This window comes from Indicator indicator, chromosome 5, assembly GCF_027791375.1.
Source record: "Indicator indicator isolate 239-I01 chromosome 5, UM_Iind_1.1, whole genome shotgun sequence".
NCBI lineage: Eukaryota > Metazoa > Chordata > Aves > Piciformes > Indicatoridae > Indicator > Indicator indicator.
The window spans coordinates 10,458,626-10,484,631 of record NC_072014.1 but is presented as its reverse complement, the minus strand read 5'-3'; the positions used below and the strand labels follow the sequence as shown (position 1 = coordinate 10,484,631).

The 26,006-nt window shown below is 44.3% G+C and overlaps 2 protein-coding genes across 2 annotated transcripts in view; both read right to left on the bottom strand.

Moving 5' to 3' along the window:
- UBE2F (ubiquitin conjugating enzyme E2 F (putative)) overlaps positions 1 to 12,009 on the bottom strand; it is an 84,269-nt gene extending 72,260 nt beyond the window's left edge. Inside the window, exons 1-3 of the mRNA XM_054381056.1 lie at positions 11,947 to 12,009; positions 9,165 to 9,298; positions 506 to 535 (exon numbers count right to left, since the gene is read on the bottom strand). Coding sequence (XP_054237031.1) covers positions 506 to 535; positions 9,165 to 9,282 — 148 coding nt within the window. The 5' untranslated portion in view covers positions 9,283 to 9,298; positions 11,947 to 12,009. The remainder of the gene's footprint in view (positions 1 to 505; positions 536 to 9,164; positions 9,299 to 11,946) is intronic.
- A 12,811-nt stretch (positions 12,010 to 24,820) lies between these two features.
- On the bottom strand, positions 24,821 to 26,006 carry LOC128966952 (interferon lambda-3-like). Its single transcript, XM_054380917.1, has 5 exons — positions 25,845 to 26,006; positions 25,502 to 25,585; positions 25,184 to 25,327; positions 25,006 to 25,086; positions 24,821 to 24,916 (listed from the first exon to the last, which is right to left on the bottom strand). The coding sequence occupies exons 1-5, from the start codon at positions 26,004 to 26,006 to the stop codon at positions 24,821 to 24,823; spliced, it is 567 nt and encodes a 188-aa protein (XP_054236892.1).

Here is a 26,006-nt window from a genome sequence, read left to right as displayed (position 1 = left end):
TATCAGGCTACCGTTTGCATATGAAGTGAGAAAGCATTAGGTTGGCTTAAATACGTTTCCTGAGAATGGAGCTATTTTCTCTGCCTCTAAATCAGAATCTGTTTTGAAACAGAGAGAATGAAGAAAGGAAAACAAACAAACAGAAACACCACACAAAAAAAAAAAAAACCAAACAAACCAGGAGTGAGGCAATAAAAATAAATGCACTTGTCAGTTTCAGGTATCTTGTGGATGTTTCATGAGAGGCAAGCTACCATTCCACCAGCACTCAAATTCTGGACCCAAATGATCTATAATGCTTCCCAAAGGACACTAATAAGGGTCCACCTCTCTACAATCTTTTAACAGGGAGCGACAAAGAAAACCAGTTCAAGCCTGAGTGGCAGGGTTTTGCTCAGCTTCCCCTGAAGTTAATAAATATCATTAGCATTCGCATTTCAGTCAAAACATCTAGTTCAATGATCCTTTACCCTTTAAAATGCATGCTATTAAATGCTATACTTACAAGGTAAATTAGCTTCAAGTTCTGCAACCTCTGTTGAAAGAAGGAAAAAAAGAGAGATAAATACTGTTATTTATGCAAGCATAAAGCCATTCTTGAAGACCAAATTGGCAGATCTAATTTAAGCCACCCTGTAAATCACATTTTACTTAAAAATGTAACTAAACTGCAAGGGAGTATTACCTTGAAATTTCTCTTTACGACATGCAATTCATTACAAAAATGCTCATTTGCCCTGTAGAGAAGGCAAATGTATCCTACTGTGATTAGGAGGTCCAGCTCTGCCAAGACTGAAGCATTAAGGCTTCTAATACACAGAGCATTGGCATTTCAAAAGGCATATCCAAACTTGCCTATATAAGGCACTAAAATACATAGAGCCAGAATTCTAGAGCCTGCAAAATACAAGGGTGGAAAATCCTCAAGGATCCAGGTGAGAGTCCAGTGCTGAAAACAAGGACAGGAGGTTCACAGCCTGCATAAGCATCCCTACTCTCCAGCATCTACTCCAATGCTCTTCTGCCATAAACTACACAGGGCCAAGGTTATGCACCGCCTTTGTAGGGAAGCCTCCAGACATGATAAAGTGTCCTGCACACTTGAAGCCAGCTACTGAAATCCTAATTCAAGGGCACCATCATACCAGCTGTGGTCCTGCCTGCAGAGACCAGCATTAGGAGCACCAAATTCACAGTGAAAGACAAACTTCCATTTCAAGCACCTGGCACTGCAACGTGCATTGGTCAGTGACAAAAACCACATCCACTGAGCAACTTCCCCCAAACCACTGCACTGCTGAACAAAACCACAGCAGCACTAAGAGTATTTGCTCCTGTGTCTCCTGGATAGTTCTCTGGGGAGCACAGCTTGCTATAGACAGGCACTTTTGTTCAATTGTAATTTCTATTTATTGTATTTCCCATGCATAAAACTTAAAAGCTATTCAGAAAAGAAAGGAAATACCCTGATACAGTTGCATAGCTCCTAGGAAGAGAAGTTTATTCATAAGCTCTTTCTCTGCCATGCTACTTTCTCTTGAAGACTCCCTGCTTTCTCCCTCTTTTGTGTACTTTGTTGAAGCCTTACTTTCAACTACCTGTATTTCACAGAAGTGTGAATGAGAAACACCAAGATATTTCCTTCTTCTGAAGTTCTAGGAAACTTGATATCATTGCATTTCCAGTAGCCTTCCTCCCCCCCCCCCCGCCACTTGATTTCTGCACAGACCTAGCTCATTTTTTTTTGAAGGGGCTAACAACATGTAAACAGATTTCAACACTAACTCTCAAAAACATACATCTGAAAAAACCTGTAATCCAATTTAGGATACAGGGGGCGATTTCTCGGCACAGAATTCAAACTGATCTGATCACAGTTAAGAGCTAATTCCCTAGAACTTTTCTTGTGTCCTTGCTTACCAGACCTGGCTAGTTTTTGCAGTGAGTTTATTTGGCTCACATTTATCTAAAAAGTTCACAGCTGCACTCTTTACCATCCCTCACTCTGCACCACTACAAGAGGCACAGCTGATTTAACCAAAACAGTGAACACCACACCATACTAGGGCCCTACTTTTGCTAAGTTTTCCAAGAGCGTTGTCTTTATCATATACCAAAAAATGGGATTTCATTTATAGCAAGAGAAGATATAACCAACTTCTGAAGGCTGCAGCTATACAAACCCATCATAAGAGTATTCTCTCACCCCTTTCTCTTTAAGCTCACCAGCCTTTAATACTGGAAGGCATCATTAATCATCTCTACAAGGTACAGTTTAGGACCTGACTCTTATTTTAAGGTGTTGACTGCTTTCCTTATTGCTTGTGCATTGCTCAGCTTAATGAACCCTGCCTGCCTCTTGCTTCAGTTCTAAAAAAAGGGCAGTGGAGAAGAGAAGCACCAAAGGACACAACATATTCAAACCCAGCAATGGCACTGCTGCAGCAGCTCTGCTGAGCCGGGGCCTCACTTCTGCATCCTGCAAGGTTCAGTAGAGAATTTACTGATCACCGTAATTGCTTTGAAGTATGAAGAATGTCCTCTGACACATTCACACTTCTGTTTCCTTTTGTCTTGGCACAAGAATGAGTGGGTTTTCTTGTGAAAACATGAAAATGAAAGTGCTCACACCCACAAGTAGGGAACAGCACATAGTCTTTCTTTGAAGGTGTGCAAAACGAGGCAAGGCTACCGTAACCAATCCACATGAAAGTGGACTAAAACAAGGTCCCTAAAATTAAGGTTTTTGTCAACCCTGCCAAGAAACCACTGAAACTAGGAACGAAGGAACTTTATAAAGGGAAAAAAAGGTAGAGACATGCTTCAACCTACATTTTTAAAGTAACATCAAGTAAGGAAACAGATGTTACTATTAACTGTGCCATATAAATACTGGCAATTAAGAAGAACTAGCATATTTAATGGGCCAAAGCTGCAGTGTTCGTGAGTTTTACAAATTCCAAGACTCTTTGGCAGCAGCAATCTTAAAACTGAAATCATCTTTGTATTTTCTATTTGTCAGAAAGCAAACATTTTAACCACTTCATCCGAGCTCCGTTAAGATTCTGATGTTTTAAGCTATGTAGCTTCTACTAAAATAATACCACTGACAGAACTATTCTCCATAAGAAAATGCTCCTTGTACAGCCTGCCAACTTAAGAGGTTTAATAGGTTCATAAATAAGCAAAATATAGAAGAAACAATTAGAGCTCTACTGCACTGAACTTTCAAGACCTCCAAAATCCTCACTAAATTAAAATGCAAACTTAATCTCACAATCTTCCTGGCCTTCTCTATCAAAAAAAAAAAAACCACTAACTACAGATAGGCAGTAAAGAAAATTCAATTCCACTGCTTTTCATTGGATTTTGTAGACAATCGGTATGTGTGTTGCAATCCAGTCAGGATCCTCACTGTTTCTTTTGATGCAGAGACAAAACAAACCTATAACTCAAGTCTCTGAAATATTGTGTGAAAGCACTTCAGAACTGCCACAGGAAAACGGTGCTCATCAGTGCCCACTCAGCACAGGCTTAGAAACACCCTGAAGCATCTGAACCTCTCTTGTAGTCAAGAAGGCTTATTGCCAAGAAGTGGCAAACCCCAGAGCACTGCAAGGCCCTGCACCCACTCTGATAAGCCATCCTGGGTAGGCCTGAATGCTCTTAAGTGCAGACACAGGCCAGAGCTTCTGCAGGGTTAAAGAAAGACAACAAACCCTCAGGTGCAGTCAGCCCAGACCAGTTCCCCAACAGCCAGGCTGATGTTCCTGAAACCTTACGTGATCTGTTGCAGGAGCACACCCTGGTATACCTCTGCAGGTATGTTTGCAGAGTCCTGCTTTTGATACAGGAGTGGCTGAACAGTTACAAAGGCTCTTTTAAACCACAAAACCAGTAAAAAGGCAAGGGTTGAATTTAAACCTACTACAGACTTGTGAATGAAGAGCTGAATGCAAACTGATTGCATATCAGAAGCAGCTTAGGACCTTTTTTAAAAGAGGAGAAAGCTAAACCTAACACAAGCAACCAGAGCTATTTATAAATGATTTCACAAACAACAACTCTGCCTACCCATGATAACTCTCAGGACAGATGTGGAACACACACTCCTGATGTGTGCAGGTTTATGAGACACCCATATAAATGTTATATTCAGAAATGTACAGATTACAATCACATTGTTCTGCTCCTTCCTCTACCCCACATCAACAAGTCAGAACACAGAAGTGCTTTGTTTATTAACCATGCCACATCAAGTCAAGCCCTACGCTTCCCACTGAAGTTTGTTTTGAAGTACACGAAATGGAAGTATGATTTCCTCAACTGAAATTAATGTTCTCATTCACAGCAATACTTATTTCTCTGTGGTTTTATCCAAAAATTTCTTTCCTGTTTAGGCTTTTCTTTAATGTACATCTTTAAGACTACTAGAGATTAAATACCTTGACACTGACAAAAAAAAAATCTCCATTTTCTACGTAGTAATTCTAGCTGTATAATTCTGTTTGCCTCCTAATCCTTATCCATCTATCTTTACAGCTTTTCCTGCTTTGCTCTGAGCTGTACAACCATACTGATCTGTATTAGATATCAAACCAACCCCCAGCACTTCCAGTTTTTCAATAAAGTAAGAGATGCCTATTTTCTTTCTTATTTCTAACGTTTGTATTTTGATTTTTTTGAGGTTGTTTTTCTATTGTTTTTAAACAAGCACCAATTCAGATGCTTCAGCTTCTATACACTGTTACAAAACTTAGTATGCTGACATCAAACACTAGAAAGCTCCACTGTGGTTGGAAATCTCTAACTCTGCAATGTATCACTTCATGCTTCAGGTACACTGAAAACAAAAAAAATAATCAGAGGTGTATGATCACTTCCCTTCTCCTGATGACCACACTATTCCTGATCCAGGCCAAGATGCTGTTCGCCTTCTTGGCCACCTGGGCACATTGCTGGCTCATGTTCAGCACCCCCAGGTCCTTTTCTGCCATGCAACTTTTCAGACACACTGCCCTAAGTCTGTAGCTTTGCACAGGGTTGATGTGACCCAACTGCAGGACCCAGCATTTGGTCTGTTAAACCTCATATCATTGACCACAGCCCATTGATCCAACCTGTCCAGATCCCTCTGCAGGGCCTTCCTACTTTCAAGCAGTTCAACACTCCCATCCAATCTGTTGACACCTGCAAACTTATTGAGGAAGCACACAATCCCCTCATCCAGATCACTGAAAAAGATATTAAACAAAGGCCAGCCCCAAAACTGAGTCTTGGGAAACATCACTATATTTAACTCCATTCAGCACAACTTTCTGGGCTCCAGCCAGTTTTTCACACAGCAAAGAATACACCAATCTAAGCCATGAAACAACAGCTGCTCTGGGACAAGTTTTGCCTGCAAGAGACTTAAGATCAAGCCCAACCATTAACCCAACATTGCTAGGTCACCACTAAACCATGTCCCTGAGCACTGCATCTACATATATTTTTAAGCCCTCCAGGAGTGTTGACTCAACCACTTCCCTAGGCAGCTTGCTCCCTTGCACAACAATCCTTTCAGTGAAGAAATTTTTCCTAATACCCAATCTAAACCTCCCCTGGCACAACTTGAGGCCGTTTCTTCTCATCCCATCACTTGTTACTTGAGAAAGAGATCAACACCCCCCACCTCACTACAACCTCTTCTCAGGGAGTTGTAGAGTACGAAAAATCTCCTTATGCCTCCTGTTCACCAGACTAAACAATCTCAGTTCCCTCAGCCATTCCTCTTGAGACTTGTGCTCTAGACCCTTCACAAGCTTCAAAGCCCTTCTTTGTACTGTATAACCACATTAGACATGTAAGCAATCAAAATAACTGCTCAGAAAAACTAACAAAGGGCACAGTGGGGAAAAAGGACTATTTAACTTGTGACCATCACTAAAGACAAGGACAGTGCCTGATGACAGCTGATAGCCCACATACTTCCAGTTTTAATAAAAGTACTTCAGATACTGACTTTGAATTTTCTTCTCATTCATACAGCTAACGTCATATCTAAATTATTTTTTCCTACTTCAAGGCAGTACCAGTTTGCAGACATATAGTAGGTTTATGCCAAATCTCTAGAAGTCTGTACACACCATCTATGCTTATCAGTGGCTGAGGTCAAAACCATCTATCCCACAATCAAAATGTCATGGATGTATTTACCAGTGTACATGGTATATCTGAGGACTTCAGGGTTATCAGTGTGGCAACACACCCTTCAAAGAGATCTTGTAATGCCTCCCTGGACAGGACTCTCAACACAAACAAGGCTGTCTTTACCTCCAGATATTAACCACACACTCTCTTCATCTGGGCATTATTTCCAGTAAAACTGGCAGACATCTATCTGCAGACTTTATTAGACTATCACCAATTTACTGTGGATCAGGAATAGGCAAGTATCTCCCAAGCACATCAGCAGCAGCACTTGACCTGGCCATCAGCTATTCTGACCTTGGTTCATAGACTACTACCAGCTCACAAGGCTGGAGGGATTCAGGGTACTGTGCCAGTAATCACTCTGAGCTAAGCTTCCAGGATAGCACACCATGTGTGGAGGACAATGCACAGATCTGCTGCCTGCTGTTCTCCTACTGACTCAGAAGACGACTTACCTGCAGCCAAGAAGGATCCACGTGTGTGCTACAAAAAGCACATGGCTATCGCTGAGCTCTTCTAATGTATATGACTGTGGTGCCTTGTTCCTTCACCTCAGAGGCTTTACATAGTAAAATAAAACCATCTTTACTAACACTGTTAAGAGGTAGAGCTCAAGCAGCATAACCTCAGCACAGCTGCTGGGACAAACACAGAACGTGCTAAGCCTGTCTCATCTCCTCCTCTTTCTTCCTTCCTTCCTGATGGCCGGCACTTCTTTATTTTGTAGAACAGATAATCTTGTCATTCACAATTGACACGAGATTGACCTGAGCCTTTCACTAACTGTGCAACTGTCACCTGTTAACTCCATCAGTACAACCACTCTTATACCTCCCTCCCACATCGAAGACAACAGTCTATTAGACTTTCATACAATCCAGCAGTAAAAGGTACCCTCTTTGTATGCACCTCTTTAGCAAGCAGCTATCAAACTCATTCCTGCAGATCTATACATAACCTACAAATGCTATCAACATCAGAAGTCCATCTTCACTCAAGCTCTTAACACTGTAGATGCTGCTGGACCAAATTCTATAAACTTTCGTTAACTGGATGGTCTACATTTAGCTTAAGGAGTAACTCAAAAGAGAATATCCCGAATAAGTCTTTTTCACACTCTCACTTTCAGAGTAGTTATGCCAAACTGCTCTGCTTGCACTGTCAGGTCCCATTTTGGTTCAGAATCCATTCTAACCAGACTGACAGCTCCTCCTACAAGTCTTTTGGGACAGCCACATGACGCAGCTTTCACACACAATCAGATCACGATCTGGCACACATAGCTGTCAGAAGAATGCCAGCAGTGACCTGCTTTTACCATGTATCAGTTTGGGACTCAACCTGTTCAATACTTGGTCTGCACTGCTTTGCTAATGGTAGCCATAGCAATCATAATGCCAATACTAATTTCCTATAGCTTACATTCTTTCCTGCCCCTGCAAACTAAATCCCAGTAAGGTTTTAGTCATAAAAGCAAAACCCACGATTCCTCTAACACTAGTGTAAAATTTATTATGTCACTATGCACTGTACCAGGTATTGTAATTGAAGTGTATTTATGTTACACTGCTATTCTGCCCTTAAATCTATATCTGTAGGTTAGTTTAAATCTCAGATTACATATATATATATATATATATTTTTTTAGTCATTTGGCTTTGTAGCTTAGCCTGGTTAAAGAGCTTATTACTCCTGCCTGCAATCTTTTCCCCTCAGAAGTGGAGTTAAATTAGGATTTCCAAACTGGAAGTCTAAAACAAGCCCTTTGCAAGAGTTACCACATCAGGGTTTAAACTGATTAAAACTCCCTGTCCTTACAACACTGCAAAGACAGAAAATCGTGAATAACATTCCTACAGTCTAGTTGATGCACTTCTCACAGCACTGAGGCAGCAGCATTTGCAGTGAAACCTCGCCCCAGGATACAGTTACATGACAGAATCTACCCTAACTCAGAGTTCAGGCAAACATACCAGTGTCCATCTCAAGTTGCTCTGACCCAAGAGCAGGAAACGTGAGTTTCCTTGGATTGGCATGAATCCTAATAGTGACAGCTCACACATTTGCAGCTTTACGTTCACTATTGATCAGAAACATCAACCTAAACAATACATTCCTTGCTATTAGATCGAGCTGCACAGCTTGAGCACTAAAACTATCAACCAGAGGGTGTAAACCTGAGTTTAAGACCATAGTAACTGCAAAGTGTCAGCACTTAACAGATTTTTTTAATATAAGATTATCTATGCTACAGGAAAAAAAGTCAGCAAGAAAGAGCTGTCCCTGATTTTACTATAAAATAGTTTAATTATTGTCTCACAAACCACCTCATTTCCCCAGAATGTAAAAAGTTTGGTGTGTTTTGTTTTTTTTTTTTTTTCCTCACGAATGACAAGCCAGCTGGTAACAACCTACAGTAACCTTCCTAGAAAGGACCATATCATACTACAAAATTGAGTTGGCTTTTTATCCACAGCTTCATATTCAACTTCTAAAGATTCCAGAAGTACAAAAAAATACCTCTTTGCGTTGCTTTTAAAAGCTTTTTAAAGTCCATTGCCTCTGATTTATACCATTGAAGATGGCAGATCATTGATGTTACTTTTGGGACTTTCTTTCCTGTCAGAGGGAGCTACAGTTTTGATCAAAAAAAACCCCAAACTTCCTATATATTTAGTGATTTTTTTTTTTAAATCACTTTTTAATTGAGAACACATTCTAGTGAGGGACTAATTTTTCAGTAGAGTAAGTAGGAGACTTTTTTACGTTTTGCATTATTCAGTAAGCGTCCCTCAGGCAATGAGCTGTCGGAGATATGATATATGCCCATATATACCCTACAATAGAAATTCTGAGTTAAGTCACAAGCAATACTTCTAGAAATCATTTTATGTGCAATTTAGTATTGTTTACTGGCAGCACACCCATAAACGTCAACCCCAAGATATTTAAATGTAAGTCCCTTTCACCTTTAACAAGTAACTTGTCTCGAACAGACACCCTCCGAGTCGAGTCAGAAGCTGGATTGGATGCACGGGGTCTTCTGACACCATCATCCCGCTTCAACTTGCTTGCCAGAGTTAGCATTACTGCTGTTTTCAATCTAGAACACAAATATTTAGAACAAAGTCAACTGTCAAAACTAAAGCACTAAAGGGAAGGGAAGTACAAAAGCAGGTTACAGTTAGTTCCTTATTCAACAATTACCATCATATTCTTAGCAATGCAGTTAATATGATGGAAATAAAGACAAGGGTGGCCTAGAGTTCTTGAAGAATAAGAGTTTGTTTCAGATGTGAATTCTGAGGGAATTACAGTATCTTAGGCCAAGAGCAAGTTCAGTTTTGCTGGAGAAAGGTTCAGCTTTCATTACTGTTTACAAACCAATTTCAGTGCATCATCTCCTGCAGTGTAACACTGCTTTACATCACTCCTTCAATAGTGTTTCTGTGAAAATACTCCCGCCAGATCTCTGGCCACACAACCTGCTACAACCATTCTCATCTATACTTCACAATATTCAGAGATACTTCCGACTAGTAAAAGAAAACCCTTTTGAGGAGACAAAAAAAAAAAAAAATAGAGAGAGAAAGGGGAGGGGTTCCTGGAACAATTCTCTAGCATTAGGAAATGGTCTTTGAGTAAGCTACCAGGACAGAGGAAAGGAAATTAATTTAAACAGCAAATAGGGCCATTATCTACACAGCTGCCCAGCAGTAGCATTTCACAGTTAAAGCAACAGTGAACAAAGTTGCACACAGATATTTGATAACTGAACAGTTTTGCTGTGCCAGTCCAACCTGATAGATAACTGCACTGATGAATTACAATAAAAGGTAGACAGAATGCCAAAGGCAATGTCATGACTTAATACATTTCAATACAGCTCCTAGTTGAAGGCACCTCCTTCTTCTTACCAGTCTGGCCAAAACCTACATAATGCTAACAAGATCCACACCCTTTAGGCCCCATCACAACTAAAATGGTAGGAGAAACGTTTATCCTTTAGTCATGCTGAGTTTAAAAAAAAAAATAGGGGGAAATCCAATTTGTGGAAAGTCAGCATAAAGCCTCCACAGGAACCAGTGTGGAGAGATGACCAGATAGGCATGATGCAGCAGATAGGAAGACATGAAACACATGCTCAGGTAACATCAGCCCTCAGAGTATCAAACAGAGAATCAGCTGAGATATTCATAATGCAGAAAACAAAGTCCAGTAAAGCACCAAGATGAAAACAATCACACTAAAAAATGACAAGATATGATACAAAATGTAACTTGGGCAGCTTCAGCTCTCTGTGTCTGGATGTTTCTTTCCTTCACACAAACAAGCCCTGAAATGAAATTTACCAAGTCCATTGCAACAGCAGTTGCTTTGCTTGTTCATTTCATAAACCAGGAGATAAGCTTCTGGCCTGCCAATCTACTCACTACATTTGTAAGAGACAGCTCTATGGCTTTCCCAGGTTTGAGAGAACTGATGGATTTATACCAAACATCTAGCTAACACCAAAACACCAGTGAAGGAGCAAGAAAGAGAAATTAGACAATTTACATGACACTCGGATGTGGAGAAGAGCATAACAGATAAGTGAGTAGCAAAAAAACATATTTCACAACAGTACCTAATAGCATGAAACTATGGTAAGATCTACAAAAAAAGTCAAATTCTCTGAAACTGACATGGATGTATGTTAGCTTCAAGACATATATTTAAAAAAATAAATAAACAAACAACAAACCACAAAACAACACCAGCAAAAACCAACAACAAAAAAGCCCCACTACACACACAAGTCACAAACTAAAATTTAGTAAAAATCCAGTTTGCTCGACTGAAGGTTTTTTTCCTATCACTATCCCAGAAAAAGAAATATGATGACAAAACACTCCTTTTTTTTCTCCTAGAAGAGAAAAGCAACAGCTTTTTAAAGAGGATGAGTACTAGGAAAGTCTGGGAAGTAGTGACACATACTCCTAAAAGAAAACAAGAAAAAAAAAAAAAAAACAAAAACAAAAACACCAACATCCCCTCTCCCGCCCCCCCCCAAATAAAAACTATAAATTGCAGACAACACTCTCTCCCACTAGAGAAACTCTTTCAGGTGTCAAATGAAATCAATTTCAATGGGAATTAAATAGCTAAATATATTTATAGATCTGCTTCTTCAGTCTTTATCCTGGAAAACCAAAGAGGAGTGCGACCAGTATGGAAATGCGATGATTCGCTCCAGATATCGCCGAAATTGCAGCGATGCCTCAATGGAAGAGAGCGAGGAAGCACCCAAAACTTGCTAACCGGGGAAAGTAAGGCTTTGCCCCTGCACGGCACCGGGGAAACAGGAGATAGAGGGGTACTGTGCTTATCTATACGGAAGGGCAAGAGAACCCCGGAATTTCTCCAGCTCCCTTGCGACCGGAGGAAGGAGGGGGGAGGAGGAAAGGAGGGAGCAAAGGGCCGCCCTGCCCCACTCCGCCGCCGCTAGCGGGAAGCCCTTCTGCAGGGGGACTCGCCGGGCTCCTGCGGTGGAGCAGGACCTGGTGGAGGCAGGGAGTGGTCCCGAAGGCCCAGCGGAGTTGGTCCCCTCCGGCGTCGTCGGGGACCTGAGGCCTGGCGGGCCAGGGCCGCCCCAGGAGATGCTGGGGGGGCAGCAGGTTGGGGAGCGAAGGCCCAGGAACTGAGAAAGGCCCAGATCTGAGCTGAGAGAGTTAGCCATGGCCCACAAAAACTGGGGGCGACCTCACCTACCTTAGCGCGGTGTCAGGGCCCGGCTCCCGAGGCCAACACCATCCCCGGGGCTGGCCCGGGGCAGGGAACGGCGGCGCAGCTCCTCCCTCTGCCCGCCCTCCCTCCTTCTCCTCAGCAGCGGCGCCGGAAGTGGGCGGGGCAGGGGGCGGTGCCGCACTTGATCTCGCGATATTAGGGGGTGGGGAAGAGCATTTACTCAGTTCTCGCGAGAGTTGGGAGTGACAACCTGTCACGTTATGGGCCAGCGGCGAATGGGGCTGTTTTGGGGTGCAGCGGCGGGGTTCTGGCCTCGGGGGAGCCTGGTGGGTCCTAGTCTGGTGGCTCATGGCTAAGGGGTCTTGCTGTGCCGAAGAAAATCATCCCCCTGCCAGCGGGAAGGGCCAAGCTGCAGTGGTTTAACACCTCGCTTTCTTTAGTCTATGCATTAGTGACTGCTTAATTCAATTAATTTACTTTGTACGTACCGGCGCCATTGTAGTGGAAGCAGTGGTCAAGCAGATTAAATGCGTGTGAAGAACTGATTGTAAGTGCATTTGTAAGTGTTGGCGAGTAAATGGTTTGGATATCATGACTCACTCTAGACTAACTTGACCATTAGTCTCTTAGAAGCTCATGATCAGATCATATCAACAGGTAAAACTTAACTTTCTAAAAAGAGTTCTACTATTTGTTAGCTTCAAGTGCAGGAGCGAACTGCAATTAAGCTATCAGAGAAGCAACTAGGTTAAAAAGCTAGAGAACAGACTTGGGAAAGTTTAGCAGACACCAATTAAAACACTCACTGCAACCTAAGCATCCATTGCAACAATACAGCTTCACTTAGAAAAAACAAACAAACAAACAAAAAAAAGGAATTTAGCTTAGTCAAATCCAGTCAAAAGAGTGCAGAACTGCAACTTGAAGGCTTTAAATGTCCTTCACCACTTCCATTTGCTGATGCCTTGGTCTTCAGCTGGAAAAAACTGTAAGCAAAAGATGGGAGGAAAAGCATGTGTTTAGAAAAACCTGCTCTTTACTCTGGCTTCAACAGCATAGAAGGTAAGAAGGGAATTAAGGGGAAAAATACACCCAATGTGTGTATGTGGGCTGATGATGGCTATAAACAGTGAACATGGCAGTCCTTTTCCTGCCTTAGCTTCATGGCTATGCCACAGACACAGCAGCCAGGACATCTAAATAGCGCCAACTTTAAGAAGAAAAAAAATCTCCACGATTATCTGAAACTCTAAATCCTTGGGGTGTTTTCTGATTACTCCAAGTGCAGATTGATCCAGAATGAGCCTATCAGCTAGCTGTAGAGGTGCAGGAGACAGCTAGGACCCTGGTGGTGCACCTTGCACCAGAGGTTGTCCGTTCAGATCTTACCACTTGCCTCCTTCCTGGCATTGCCATAGCAATCAGTCTCTTTTCTTTGCCTTGACCATCTCCCTTCTCCTTTGCCAAGTGGATGGGTACTGCATTTGTGAGCAACTCAGACACTAGATGTCTTAGAAAAGCCTCTGTGTGACTCTGCATCCAGATTCCCATACCAGTGCAGCTAGGAACCAAGGAGATGGCCTGAGGATAGTTATACTTTCAACAACAAAAGCTGCTGTGGATCCTACAACACAACTTTGTGACCCCATCCATGGGGCATACGGGGGCAAAAAAAAAGGTTACAAAGCCAACCACGGCCCCAATATTTCTTGGCTCATTTGCCTCTTAATAGTGACATCCTAGAAATACAAGCTTGACTCTTCAAGGTACTGATGTGTTTTTTTGCTGTTATTGTTTTCCTCTTCTGAAGTACACTGCCAAAGTCCAAATTTGCCCTGCCTTAACAACAGCTAGGATGCTCTTCAGAGAAGTCAAGGAATGTGCTTCTGTTTTATCTTAAGTTGTCTCCAGCTGTTCTTCCTTTGTCTGTGGTATAGCAGTTGAGTGAATATCTGGTCACTGTGACCTGTGCAGGGATTAATAAAATTTATTTACAGGCCAATTCATAAAGGTGCTGTCAAGAAACCACTGCCTCCTCTGAAGACTAATTAAAGCTGTGTCCAGAACAGGCTGCAATGGTGTCAAGTCTCCTTGCACCCTCTGCCAATTCCTCTTACTAGTGATGAGCAAAATTCAGCATCTGATGTTCAGTGACCTTCTGAGTTACTCAGAAATCTCAGTTTTCCAGCAGCATGAAGTCCTTGAAAATCAGGTCAATCTAAACCATGGCCTGGCTGTTCTTTTTCTTCAGGCAGTGCTGTTGTAAGTCTAGACAGGGAGACAGCAGTGCCGTTTAGTGGAAGCAAGAGACTCCTCTTACTGTGCTTCCTCTCTACCCACACAACATCTGGGCTGGGAAAAGCTAAGTGCAGGTGGCATAGTTACACAAAATGTGTATCATGAGGGATACATGGTGCATGCACACGCTTCCCACTGCCACATTTTCTCAGCTCATATTTATCCGTTTGTTTGTTTTGTGTTTGGCAAGATGGTTTTTTTCCCTAGTCGCACCTCCTTTTATCTCACAGACTCGAGGAACATAGTGTAATCCACACCTGAAGCTCATCTCTCAGCCTCCCAGAAGTGAGGCCACAAGGATCTTGAGAATTTCTGTTTGCTTGAAGAGAATCTGGATTTTCACAACTACCAACTGATCTAGGGCACATTCAGATTCCTTCAGTGAAAACTTCCCTGGTGGCTACCCTAAAACAGGCACTGCACTGTGTGTCTGAGTCATCAAGACAAGGTATTTCAAAAGGCGGTGCTGAAGAAGCACAAGGCTCAAAGGTTCTGCACCTAAGGAAATAAACACTGGCCAGAGGAGTTTATAAAACAATTTCATAATGTTACATCTCCACCTGTGCATCACTTAGTACTTAAAAGCACTAACAGCTGGGTGAAAATTGCTAACAGTTGAAACCCAGTCTCTGCTGGTGCAGATGTGATGGAGTATTTTCTTTTCCCATCACTGTGCCTGTGACTTGGCAAGTATTGCAGGTTTCACACAGCAAGAATTCAAGCAGTTGCAGACATCACCTGGTGTGGCAAACAAACCCAAGGTTTCTCCTCTGTTGGATTCCAGGCAATTACCCATCCACTTTCCATTACCCAGCTGTGACTGTTTTTAAAACTAGAGAAGATGAAACAAGCATCTTGCGTTTAAACTATGCCATCATTTAAAGACTATTTATGGCTTCTTGTGTCCCTTTTGGTCTTTTTCTCATATTTTTATTTAACACAAAATGTCTGTTTGCTGGAGATGAAGCAGAGGAAGCCTGCTTTTTGTTAAAGTATCGGCTCCTGCCTTATGGAATTTCTCATACTGTGAGCAAAGAGAGCTAGCTGTTATCCCGGCTCCCTCCTGGGTTCTCCAAACACAGCTTTTCTATGCTCTCACTTTAAGAACACTATTTCTGTATCCAGACACATCCCATCTGCTGAAAGATAAAGTAGAAGTCTTGGTTGCTCATGTTTTGGTCCCAGCATTTGCAGTCTCCAAAGGGATGCTCATTCTGTTTTTATACTCACATGCTCAGCAAGCCAGGACAGCCAGGATCACACATTTTGCCTACAGAAGAGGAAGAGGCCTTAATGGAGAAGGCCAAATGATCTTATACCTTAATACAGGGAATGGTTAAGCTTGGGTTTAAGGCTTTTTTGATAAGGGATCTGATTTTAAGTACAAAGATAAAAACAATAGGATGACACACTATTTGCAGTTGTTAAACAGTGAAGGACTTGCAGAAAATGTCCTCACTAATACTCTTTGCTTTCTACCACCTTTGTTCCTTCTCTGAGTTTAACCTCTGTTGGATTTTCCACTCCCTCTCTTAAACATGGACATCTGCTTTTAGATTGAAATCATTGTAAACTGACCTGTCACAGCAGACATGAAGCTGTCTTTGGAGAAGGAAGAGGCTGCTATGCAGCAGTAACTGCAGCAATGCTGGAGCATCATAGCTACTAGTTTATAGTCTCTTCTCCCAAGGAACACGCAATGGGACTAGAGGAGGTGGTCTCTGGTTATGCCAGGGGAGGTTTAGGTTGGACAGTAGGAAAACTTTTTTTCCCCAAAAGGGTTGTCAAGCCCTGGAACAGACTGTCCAGGGCAGTGGTGGAGTCCCCATCCCTGAAGGGGTTTAAGAAGTCACGTAGATGTGGTGCTGGGGGACATGGTTTAGTGGTGACCTGGTTAAAGGTTGAAGTCAATGATCTTCAAGGCCTCTTCCAATCAAAACAATTCTGTCATTCTGTGATATGCCAAGGCAAAGTAAATATGACTGATGTGAACCAGACGAGATCGTTGCCATGTATAATGCTTTGCCCTCTGCACACTTCAACTTGTGTCTGCTGCAAGCCATCTGGAAGAGGAACAGACTGCTGTAGTTTCATTGTGGTCATGGTAGCAATATCAGAGCTTTTTTCCATACTGCTTTATTAAAGTCATATGAAAAGGAGATCTCAAGAGGTCTTGCAGCAACCACTGCCTTCTTGTTAGTCAATAAAATTGGGCATCACTGTGGACAGCAGAGCACTGAAGGAGAAACATGCCAGGAGAAGAGCAAAACCAACCCCATGGGCTGTGTCTTGTGATGATTACCAAGTGGCTGAGATTTGATGTATACTTTATAACAATCACACAACCCTCTGATTAAAATCAATGTACATGTCTGGGTGCTGATATCTATCAGAGAACTGCATTGACCTGGAATTTAGCTGCTGCTTCCCTTGAGCTCTGATAAAAGCAGAGCAAAGAACACCAGAAAAAGGTTTAAAATTGGATTAGAAAACAAGGTTCCACCTGCAAGTCTAGGGAAAAACAGACAAACAAATAAAAAGCCCCACACTGATTTTATTTGGTTTTTGAAGGTGTGGGTTTCTTGCCTAGACAGTTCTAATCTTGGTGTTTGAGTATTCCTCTCTTTCCATCTCCTAAAGCATAGTCCCATGCCCATGGGATTACACATCCATGGTGATGACAGCCCCCAGTGACAGCCTGGGCTTTGGAGATGGGATTAATCTTAAATTCCAGTTCTCCACCACCCTCGACAAAAAGAAGTCACTCTTCATGTTTAGATGGAACCTCCTATGTTCAAGTTTGTGACTATCACCTCTTGGGGAGGTGGTGGAGTCACCATCACTGGAGGTCTTTAAGAAAAGATTGGATGTGGCACTTGGTGACACAGTTTAGCTGATGTTGTGGTGTTAGGTCATAGGGTGGACTTGATGATCTCAGAGGTCTTTTCCAGCCTCTGTAATTCTGTGATTCTGTCCTGTTGCTGGGCACCACTGAAAAAAGACTGGCCCCATCCTCCTGACACCCACCCTGTAAATATTTATAAGCACTGATAAGATTCCTCCCTCAGTCCCCTCTTCCTTAGGCTAAAAAGCCCCAAGTCCCTCAACCTTTCTTCATATGAGAGATATTCTTGTTCTCTAATCTTCTTTGCAGCCCTTTGCTGTACCCTCTCAAGCAGTTCCCTGTCCTTCTTGAAGTGGGGAGCCCAGAACTGGACACTGTATTCCAGATGAGGCCTCACCAGGGCAGAGTAGAGTGGAAGGCAAACCTCCATCAACCTGCTTGCCACACTCTTCTTGATGCATCCCAGGATACCATTGGCCTTCTTGGCCACAAGGGCACATTGCTGGCTCTTGGTTAATTTGTTGTCCCCCAGGACTCTCAGGTCATTTTCACAGAGCTCCTTCCAGCAGGAGAGGAGCAGACCTTAAGATTTTTAGCTCTGCCTCTATTCTGTTATCCACAAACATCCTAATGTCTCCTATCTAGGTTCTGACGTAGTGCAACACATTGCCTACAGCTGCAATTCAGTTGGGATGGTCAAAAGAAGTGACTAAACAACAAGGTCTATGGAGATAACAGTAGCCAAGGCAAGTTCTAGGCAAGCAGCCAAGGCAAGCATTTTGCAGAGGTGAAAAGCCAAGCAGTTTGAGACTGTCAGGCAAACCCAGCAGCTCTCTTGTGCAAACTGGGTGCTTGGGATTAACCTCAACTCTTTCTTGCACCTAGAGGGGACACTACAACACAACGGTCAGGGAAGTCCCCAGCTCGTTGGCTTTTAGGAAGGGAAACCAACTTTGGAATTGGAAGGAGCAATAGACAGCACAGGAACTGAGAGCTCCTTTGCTCCAGTTCATTGTGTAGCTCTTTTTTTTTGCTACAAAAGATGATTCCCTGTGGAATTAGTGCTTGATGTTGCATCAAGAAAGCACAGTCATGGTCCTCTACCCCCACCTATATGCATCCTCCTGGACCATGAGGCAGACTGACTCAGAGAAATATTTATGAAGCATATCTGAATTTTTCTCCCTTCTTTTTTTCTTCTTCATTCCAGCATTTGGGGATGGAACCATTCTCTTGGGCCTGTGAAGCCTTTTCTCAGAGCTTTGCCATAAACCATCTGGAATTCCCTTATTACTGTGACAACTCACAGTGATACTCTAGCAGATGCAAGAGGTGATTCCTTTAAATATTTACACTCTTTAAACTTTTAAATGCCTTCACCAAAGTTATTTCAGTTACTGCATTTTCCTGATATGCCTTCTCCCACTTCTGGCGGGTTTGGCATAAATCACAGCCTTCCATTTTGTAAAGCTACTTTTTTTTTTGTTTTTTCCTTCTCAAAGATTCTTCCTGTCAAGTCTTACCAGTGCTGGTCCAAAAGATTTCAGGCTTGTATGAGAAGCAATTGGAGATGGAGGGGTTTGTGCAGTGAAAGGAATGATCAGGCACAGAGAATTGCAATCTCAGGACATTAAGTTCTCCTTTCTGAGAACATAGAAATAAGATTTCTTTTGTGATGTGAAGAGTTAGGGCTGTGCCAGCCATTAAACAAGTGACAGATGCTCTCTATTAATCCCTCTCCGTTCCCAAAGACTTAGGGGTTGGAAGACTAAAACTACTTTAATTAAAATAATACTAGGAATAGAATGAAATATATACAAAGATAAGACCAATATTGAACCCAGCCTCCCTGAAGGCAATTACATCACTGTCACCACTGATACCGTGGCCAGACCCTGGGGAAGTCCCAGGTTGGACTCCGTGGCAGAAGGCAAACTGGATTCAGGAACTCATGGATCAGGATTGAAGGCAGAACAGTGCCCTCCCCTGGACACCAGCCCTTGAAGAAGAGACCATACCCCTTGAGGTCCATCAGTTTTATACCAAATATGATGATATATGTGGACTGGGATTCCTCCTTGGTCAGTTAAGAGTCCCCTGTCCTGCCTGTCTGCTCTCCCTGCAGGTGCAGCCTTCTACTCTGCATCCGTAACACGGTACACAGGGTTTAGCAGTGACCTTGGTCTGCACACCAGTCCTTGGTGCTAACTGAGTGCACTGAGTGTTGTCACAACCAGAAGCAGCAGCCACTCTTTGTGAAAACATGCCCTTAGCTGCAGAAAGTGCAGGGACTGAGAAGAGACTGAGCTGAAACCTAAAATCGCTGAACGCAATTGGTCCTGTTCTGACTCAAACCAAGACAAATGAAACAGAAAATTAAGAACACCCTGGGAATGGAGCATCTTCCCTGGAGCCAGAAAGCTTTCCCAGCCCCATTTGCAAGCACTTCTGTGGGAACCTGAGTGCAGGGGGAGAATCCAGGGCCGCGAGTCGCTGGGGGAAGTTCAGAGACAGAGGAAGTGGTTCAGTGGTGGCTAGAGAGGTGGCAGCCAAAAAATGAGACTTCTGAGGTTCAGAGGAAGCTCATCATTGCTAATTCAGGCAGCAGTTTGGAGTCCCAGGAGCCTTCAGCAGCTGCCTATTCCTCTAGTCCAAAGTGCTGGGTTTTGCAAGAAAAGAGTAACCCATCACAGCTACTTACACACGTGCAGCTGAAGTCACCTCCAGTTCAAAGTGAAACTTCACTTGGAAGTTCACTTCAAAGATTATGTGAAAAATAACCTTTTTTGTCAAGGCAAATTAAGAGCAGCCAGATCTCACTGAATAGCCTCCCCAGATGGCAACGTGAGAACATGACAAAATGATTCCCAGTATTGCTGATAGACAAAAATTATTATTTTTAAACAGCACCAAACAGAAGGAGAAATTACAACATCAAGAGCACCAGTATCAAGCATATTAAAAGCCAGTACATTGCCGTAGCACCAGCAGCAGCTTATTTTTCCTCTTCCTCAGGGTGCCAAGCCTGACACAGAATTCCCCTCACCCACTCAGAGGGAAGTTGGCCAGGAGGTCTCCCAAGCTGGCACAAGCAAGGACTACTGAGGTTTAATGCAAGCAAGATCTTGCCACTTTCTGCCTGTTGGTCACAAAAGAGGAGCCACAATCACCACTGCCACGAAACATTTTGCTCTCTTCAGCCACAGAACTGTCTTGTCACTATTGTCTTTACCTTTCACCCTCCAACAGTCCAATTATTTCCATGACACAGTCTTTTCTCCATGATGTTACAAATCACAAATGAACAGCTGGCTCAGGGCAATCTTTACAGGAGTCACAGCCTTGCCCTCATCCTCCATTTCCAACCACTTGGTCTACCCTGACTTTTACCCCATCATTTTCCAGCAGAACTTTCCAAAGCAAGCTCCCCTCCACCACGGGTTAAACATGCATCCATCTACTTACCCCTTTAGGTTTCTTTCCTGCAAATTTTGCCTTTGGGGCTGGAGATCAGAGTTTGCATAGGAACTAGAGAAGGCACCTCCCAAACACCAGGCTGCAGAGAGACACAGCAAAGCTGAGATGTCTAAAACAAGGAAGGGCACATCCTTCTCCTTTTCCCTGCAGAGGCTGGAGAATAGCCTATGTCATCCCTCTGCATTAACCAGCCAAGAGCTCAGTGATGCTCAGAAAATCTCTGGCTGCCCACCACCTTACAGAATCACAGGATGTTAGGGGTTGGAAGTGACCTCTGGAGATCATCAAGTCCAAGCCCCCTGCCAGAGCAGGGGCATAGAATCTAGCACAGGTCACGCAGGACTGCATCCAGATGGGTCTTGAAAGTCTCCAGAGAAAGAAACCCCCACAACCTCTCTGGGCAGCCTGTGACAGTGCTCTGCAACCCTCACAATGAAGAATTTCCTTCTCATGTTGAGGTGGAACCTCCCGTGCTGCAGTTTATATCCATTTCCCCTTGTCATATCACAGGGTGCAACTAAAAGCATATCCCCTTCCTCTTGACACCCAGCCTTCAGATATTTATAAACATTTATTAAATCCCCTTTCAGTCTTCTCTTCTCCAGACTAAAAAGCCCCAGGGCTCTCAGCTTTTCCTCATAGAGCAGTGCTCCAATCCCTTAACCATCCTCATAGCCTGCCCTCCCTCCCTGAGCCTGCAGAAAAGGCTAAAGCACTTCTTGTCCACCTGCCAGCAGCCTCCAGAAGAAGCAGAAGGGCTCATACTGAGCTACAAAAAGCTGTCAGGGTCGTTGGGCTAATGCTGGCCAGCTGCAACTCTTGCAGCTCCACCCCAATCAACCCCCAGTCCTGCACTCTGAGGGGCCTGACTGCCCTGTTGCTGAGGCCTGGCCCATCTGGCAAATGGACAAAAATCGTCACCCCAAACAAAATTTGCAACAAACTTGCTTTGCATGGGAGATACTGGAAGGTTACCCTGCCAAAGGCAGCTGTGCAGGGGAATAGGGAAGGTATCAGCACATCTTTTATTTCCTGCCCTTGCAGGACATGCAAAGTGAGGAGCACCATGATGGAAATGATACTCCAGGAACCTGGTGGGAAGATAAAGAAGGACTGCTGTTCCTCAAGAGTAATTTCTGCCTTCACCTTCTCAGAGAGCTGTGCTGCGACCCTGCTGCTGCTCCAGGAACAGAGCTAAATTCCTGCCCTGGAGAGGGAGGTGCAGGCAGCCCTGAGCCTTCCTCCCAGGTGCAGCCCTTTGGCAGCAGCTGCATTTCACAATGAGTTGGTAGACACCTTAATGAGAGCAGGACAATCTAAATACATCTATTTTAGGGAATGGATAAACACCTTCTGCCTTCAACAGGCTTTCCTCTCCATATCCGTGTATTGTTTGGATGTTACAGCCTAGCACTTTTGGCCAAGCAATAGTTTTAAAACAGCCTGAAGACAAGCTGCACACCCTCTTCCCTCAGGATATGCTTTCCTCCCACCTTGAGGTAGACACAGCTCAAGTATGCAGGCAGCTTCTTGAAGTTGTGTGCTTGGAGGTGTCTTGAGGAGCCAGGGCCATCAGTCCAACAGAAAGAGGCTCAGGTCAGCTGCAAAAGATAAGGACAGCAGCATTTAGAGCATTAGAGCCTTGAGGATGATTAGGGGACTTGAGCATCTCCCCTATGAAGAGAGACTGAGAGCCCTGGGGCTGTTTAGTCTTGAGAAGACTGAGAGGGAATCTGACCAATGTGTATAAATATCTGAGGGGTGAGTGTCAAGTGAATGTGGCCAGGCTCTTTTCAGTGGTTCACAGTGATAAGACAAGGAACAATGGGTTCAAACTTGAACATAGAAGATTTCACCTCAACACGAGGAGAAACTTCTTTACAGTGAGGGTGACAGAGCACTGGAACAGGCTGCCCAGGGGGGTTGTGGAGTGTCCTTCTCTGGAGACTTTCAAAACCCACCTGGATGCATTCCTGTGCAGACTACTCTAAGTGATCCTGCTCTGGCAGAGGATGTTGGACCTGATGATCTCTTGAGGTCCCTTACAACCTCTGATATACTGTGAGACTGTGATTTACCTGCTTTATTGCCTGCCTACCTTAGTATAAAGCATAATTTAGGAACAAAAGAGAAAAAACCCTTTTCCTCTCCCTGTCAGCATTCAGGTTTCATTTGGACAGCATCCTTTCAAAGCCTGAGCAGGACAAGTGAGTGGTACCTGGGACACACTGTGTAACAAATGTCTCTGTCTCTTTGCAGAAAGCCATGGTCATGCTGTGGCTCAGCTGCAGGCAACTCAGTCGCCAACCCTGCAGCCTGAAGGCAGCAACCACAAAACTACCCCAGCCTCAAGCACCCAATAGCTCCTCTCCTTTCTGACTCTGAAATCTGCACCTTTTGGGACCCCAGGCCTTGGGTGATCCCTAGGTTCAGGTGATCACTCACCCCAGGTGTGGCCATCACATGTACATGGGGCCACTGTTGCTGGCTGCCCCACCTGATGACCAAAGAACTATCTCCCTGACCTGAGGAAATGGAGATTGAATGAAGTTTGGATCTGCTCACAGGTCCTTCTCCTCCTCTCCTTGCTGGGTGCCTACCTTTCCCAGCTTGTCACTTATCCTGACCTCCACTTTGATGGTTAAATCATTCAGAGACCTTCTGAGGGCTCCTGGGATGGGCAAACCTCCTACACCAGGATGTGAGCATCTGTTGACAGCACAAATATTGGAAATAAGAAAGCATAAGTTGCTGATAAGAATCCATGTCTAAACTGGACACTGCAACTGGCTGAAGGCCCAGATATCCATGTTTGTGATGGAAGCCAAAGGGAATGGCTGAGGCCAGGTGTGGGCTCGGGAGTTCCTTTTGTAGCAGTTAACTGTTCCTGGCTACAGTCAACTTCTCCCGGCAGAATCTGATTTTTCTCAGCAGTAGATGACTTTTCCTGGTAGAAGACACCAAGTCTGCAAGGCCCATCAAGAAATGTTTGTGCAACTGCAAAGCACACTTAGTGATACGGCTGCAGTCCCACCCCCCACACTTCACACAATAGCAAACCGAGGTGTAAATATCATCCCTCTTGGAAACCTATGTGTGGAGAAGAATTGGACACCAAAGCCCTGGGGGCAGGTTGATGGTTTTTGTCTTCCTTGCCCTCCCCAGAAGGGATGCCTTTTGATGAGCTGCGACCTCGGCTGTGCTACCTGAGTGTACTTTGTCCCGGGTAATTACGTGGGTAATTACAATTGTGTTTTCTTCAGGCTGTAGAGCAATTCCTGCAAACACTGGCAATCCCATAGAGGTGTGAAAAAGTGTTATTGGTGCATTTGGCTGCTGAAATGCAACCAGACCTACAGCAAATTGGGCTGTTCGTGCATCTGGTGACCGACAACCATGGGAAACTGTGTCGTTATTCGTGCATCCCACTGCTCCCTTTGAAGGCAAGCAGACCTACAGTGTGTCTAGTACCAGACCTACAGCAACCCATCCTAATTGGGATCCCTATGAAGAGATAAGTCCAGCCCCCCCCTAGCCCCTCTGATGACTGAGGACTTGGCTAGAACACAAGGGGTTCATCTCCTATTAAATTTACCCCCCATTTCACACAACAGCATCGTCTTAGGCTGTGGGCTCCTCCAGGCTTCATCCCCTGGTTTGCACCACCTAAGATGGGCGGCCAGCAGCCTCCTGTCCCTGAGCAGGCAGGGACAGCCCCAGCCCTGACAGCATCCCTCTGTCCATGGAAGGGTGGTCATGGTGCACCCCTAAACAGCTGTAGATGAGCATGAGTGCCTAAGGGATGATGTTATAGCAAAGAGTAGTAAAGGCATACGACAGCAGCTGGTCAGTTTATGGCATCCAGTTTATTTTTCGTATTACACAGCATGTAAAAAAATAAAGTATACAGGCAAATATGCATAATGCAATCTGTAATAAATAGCAGGATAAAAAAATAGATTTAATTTTTAAAAGTGTCTTAAAAAACAGCAATACAGAGGTTTTCAATAAATATACTCATCATTGCACAGCACCTTCCAGGGTGGGCTTTTCTGCACCTCCTCCTAAGCCATACACCATAAAGCCCTATAATTTAAGACTGTGAAGAAGAAACTGTTCCCTGAGCTAAAAAAAAAAAAAAAAAAAAGGAAAAAAAAAGAAAAGGCTTAAATAGGAAATACAGCCCAGCCTAGGGGTGCAATAAAAGTAATTCTTCCAGGTCCTCAGGACACCCTTTGGGTTGGTGAGTGTCCCATGAAGTGCTGGCCATCCTGTGGACTAACTGCACTCATCCCGGAGAGCTGCACACTGTAGGTTGTTCAGGATTTGGAAGAGGTGGAGGATGGCAGAGGCCTCCAGGCAGCCCGTGGTCTCCTGTGGTGGGGAGATAGGACAGGTTAGCAGCTGGAATGGGGTGCAGCTGCTGACACCCCCAAACCCCTCGCCCCGCTGGCCTGACTTACTGTTTTCCTGGCTGTCTCCAGCTTTTGCAGCTGTTGCCTCAGTTTTCTGGAGGGCTGATGTGAAGGAGCCTCTACGGCCATCTGCAAGGAAAGCAGCCACGTAAGTACTGGCAACGCTCTGCCAGCACCGGGGCTGCTGAGCTGGCGTGGGGCCTGAAGATTTTGCAGGGGCACTCACGCAGTCTCGCAGGTCCTCCTGGGCCTGGGTGAGGAAGGCCAAGGGGCGCTGGCGCATCTCAGCGAATCTGGTGGGGGCAGGGAGCTCCAGCATGGTGATGGCAAAGTCCAGCTCAGCTTCTACCAGCATCAGTCGGTCAGGTACCTGCAGGCAGGACCATCCTGGTTAGGGACCCAAAGTGCTAGGGCTGGCTGTGGGCTGGAGGATGGGGCTTTGAAGCCCTGCCCAGGGGTGCAGATGGAGCTAGGACTAGCCGATGGGAGGTGCCAGATAGAAAGGGAGCTGTACCACTGTGTTCCAGCATCACCTCACTCTTACCGACAGCTCTGCTGGTGCTAGACTCTTTCTCCGATGGAAGAGGTTGGTGTGGCATCTGCGGTCTGACAGCAGCATGAGGTCTTTCTCCTGCAGGCAGAAAACAAAAAGGATCAAAATGCTGTCGTCTTGACTTTTGGGGATGTTCTACAGCAACCCTGAGGGGTTTGAAATCAGGATGAAATTTGGCCCAGCATCCTTGTCCCCAGACTCCCATGGAAAAAATTCTCCTCATTCCCAAACTGCTGCACAAAACATCCACTTTGTCACTTGGGCTCTTGAGTGTGGCATCCCATCTGCCTTGCCTCCCACCAGCCCACAGATCCTCATTGCTAGTGGTACTCACAAACTCTTTTTTCATCTTCTGCATAGCCTTCAGCTCGTGGGGCACGATGAACTGGTACTTGGACAGACTGCAGGTCTTCTTCAGGGCGTCTGAGGGGAAGGCATCCCCGAGACTGGCCCCAAGTAACAGAACAATTAGCAGGATGAAGTTGAGGCGCAGCAT

Bases quoted from the DNA above. Each gene is read 5' to 3' on its own strand.
- LOC128966952 (XM_054380917.1), bottom strand. From the start codon at position 26,006: ATGCTGCGCCTCAACTTCATCCTGCTAATTGTTCTGTTACTTGGGGCC. The intron at 25,328-25,501 runs GTAAGAGTGAGG...TCCTGCCTGCAG, and splicing joins TAGCACCAGCAGAGCTGTCG to GTACCTGACCGACTGATGCT. The intron at 24,917-25,005 runs GTAAGTCAGGCC...TCCCCACCACAG, and splicing joins TGGAGACAGCCAGGAAAACA to GAGACCACGGGCTGCCTGGA.